This window comes from Solanum stenotomum, chromosome 10, assembly GCF_019186545.1.
Source record: "Solanum stenotomum isolate F172 chromosome 10, ASM1918654v1, whole genome shotgun sequence".
In the NCBI taxonomy this organism is placed as follows: Eukaryota; Viridiplantae; Streptophyta; class Magnoliopsida; order Solanales; family Solanaceae; genus Solanum; species Solanum stenotomum.
The window spans coordinates 26,201,429-26,204,260 of record NC_064291.1 but is presented as its reverse complement, the minus strand read 5'-3'; the positions used below and the strand labels follow the sequence as shown (position 1 = coordinate 26,204,260).

The window sequence follows — 2,832 nt, the reverse complement described above, 5'->3', positions numbered from 1 at the left end:
TGAAGTACCGTGTGAAAGCATCGATGAATAGATTCGATTGACCTATAGAAGTGTGATCCAATCTTGCGAAATCGTTCATTAAAACCAACGATCTCTAAAAATATTAATACTTGTTCTTGAATAGACATGTTTTTGGTTGAACACAACAAATTATTTCTTCTAAGAGCATTGCATAGTTCATAAAACACATGCTTGCTCATCCTTATCTGTCCTATACAATGAACATCACTTCCATTCAAAATACTATTCATGTAAAATTCCCTTTCTTGATCTTTATTCGTATAAGGTTCTCTAGGAATGCTACTTTGATTATTATAGGCTACATTAATTGCAACTCCGAAAGCTAAAACAGATGTAGCTACAGCTCCAACTATTGCATCATCTTCATCTTTGTTTGTCATATCCATCTGTTCCAACGACCAGTATAATGTAATTGCGTTTATGATATAACAAAGAAAAGAACATAATAAGAAAATCTGCCAAGGCATATAGTAACGGCTGATCAATTTTGAGGAAATCAATACCAAAACCAGCAGAGAATTAAAATGTCTTTCCTCCAAATTACCCAATAACTCTTTTCAACTTTCCCTTAGAATCCACAAACTAGAATCTAAAATCCTATTTCAGAACTACATATCTCCGGCTCAACTATCAAAGAATGAACAGATAACATTACACACACAGCCAAACATACTTGGGCCAAATCACAGAAAAATATGAAATAATCGAAAGCAAAAGGCCACAATTCATAGATTTACCAAAAAATATCGAATCCAATCCATAAATTCACCAAGTAAAGTCAAATTCAAGCACATGAGCAAGTATTTCAGCAGAAAAGCAAGTGAAAGATGAGTATTTTGAAGAATTATTGAAAGCATACCTTCGAAATTCTTACAGGAATATGAATGAGAAGAACAACAATGGAAACCCTAAATTTGGAGAGGAACAAGCTGGAGAAATAATGGAGAAACAGCGCTCCTTCACTACGTTTGAGGGTGGGCAAGGGCGTAGGCTAGGGTGAAATTCGCTTGTGTTGCGCGTCGACCTCTTTTCCAGAAAATGATTTCCGCAGATTTGTTACGGAAGTCGTTTTCCCCTGATTTTAGGAAAACAAGTCCTTTAGGAAAATGTTTTCCCAACATTTTGTTGCAACCAAACAAAAGAAAATAGGAAAACATTTTCCAGAAAACATTTTCCTCCATACCAAACACACCCTTAATTGTCCTAATTTCGATCTAGTAAAAACTCAAGTGTGTCCAAAAACACTGGTTAGAATTACATCTCCCTTTTTTTGTTTTGACTAGTTTTGAGATACGTGTGTTGCACGTGAATATCAAATCATGTATTATACTATTTCTAAAAAATAATATCAATAATACTAAATAAAAGTTTTAAGAAAACAATTATAAATGGATAATAAAGTGTAAGATCTATGAATAGTGGATGTGAACTTTATTATGATGACTACTAAAATTGTCAAATCAATATCCGAAATATCTATACCTATTTATAATATAAAGCTAGATATAGATAAGGTAATGTAACACCTCTCTATGACCTCCAATTAAATTTATCTAAATTTTTTAAAATTCTTTTTCTCATTTTAAAAATAATTGTGATATGTAAAAATGAAAATGTCACTCTTAAGATCCTTTAGTTTAGAAATGTGAGGAAATTCCTCCATTTATAATTAACAAAGGTAGTATGAACATGTGCTTATTGTGTTTAATATATCATAAAAGTCACAACCATTTGAAAATGTCACAACTCATTGAAAAAGTCACAACTCTTTGAAAAAATCGTAACCACTCAATGTGAAAAAGGTGTGTCCTTTTAAAATAAAATAATCTAAATAAATAAATATAATATAAAATATAGAAGATATACTAATTTAGGTGTTTTAAGAAGAAGAAGAACAATAGAAAAGTCTATCCTTTGTTTTAAGTGAGTTCATTTTAATATATGTACACATAAAATTAGAATTTGACATTATATATATAGTGTAATTTTTTGACGAGGGGGTTCGGGTGAACCCCTAGGCTCCACCTAGGTCCGCCCCTGATCACAACTCATTGAAAAAGTCAAAACTCATTAAGAAAGTCACAATCATTCTGAGAAGTCACTACTATCTGTCAATGTGAAAAAATGTCATCTTTTAATATAATATATAATAAATCAATAAATAAATATAATATAAGATATATAAAATATACTAAATTGGGTATTTTAAATTGAATGTATTATAATAATTAACATTCAAATTAGAAAATTCATGCTTTGAAGATAGTATAATAAAGTATAGATTTGTGATAAGAATATACATCTTTTATCTTAAAAAACTTTTGTCCTTTTTCTTTTTCTTAGTGAAAAAGAAGAAGAAGAGGATAATACCCCCGTTATGCCCTCCTTTTTCACTCTGCTACTTCTTATTGATTCAAACTTTCGTTTATTGATGAACAATTTTTTTGGTAATTAGTTCACTATTGTAGTGGGTATGAGGTCCTGACCCTAGTTACATGTGGATTAAGGGTGTGTTTGGTAGGAAGGAAAATGTTTTCTATAAAAAATATTTTTCTGGAAAACAAGTAGATTTTTGATTTATTTTCTCATGTTTAGTTGATGAGTACAAAATATTTTCCGAAAAAGATTTTTTAGTGTTTGATTTATGAATGAAAAATATTTTTGAGAAAATATCTTTTATTTTTATTAGAGAGTAGAAAATAATTTTTGAAATTGAAAATATTTTTTAAAAACAAGCTTAAATTTTTTTTATGGCGGGTGGGGGGGGGGGGGGGGGGGGGGGGGGGGGGGGGGGGGGGGGGGGGGGGGGGG

General features: G+C 31.0%; 1 protein-coding gene across 1 annotated transcript in view; it reads right to left on the bottom strand.

The window, feature by feature from the left end:
* The window catches only part of LOC125842849 (uncharacterized), a 17,082-nt gene that overhangs the window by 845 nt on the left and 13,405 nt on the right, over positions 1–2,832 (bottom strand). Inside the window, exon 3 of the mRNA XM_049522142.1 lies at positions 881–1,012. Coding sequence (XP_049378099.1) covers positions 881–1,012 — 132 coding nt within the window. The remainder of the gene's footprint in view (positions 1–880; positions 1,013–2,832) is intronic.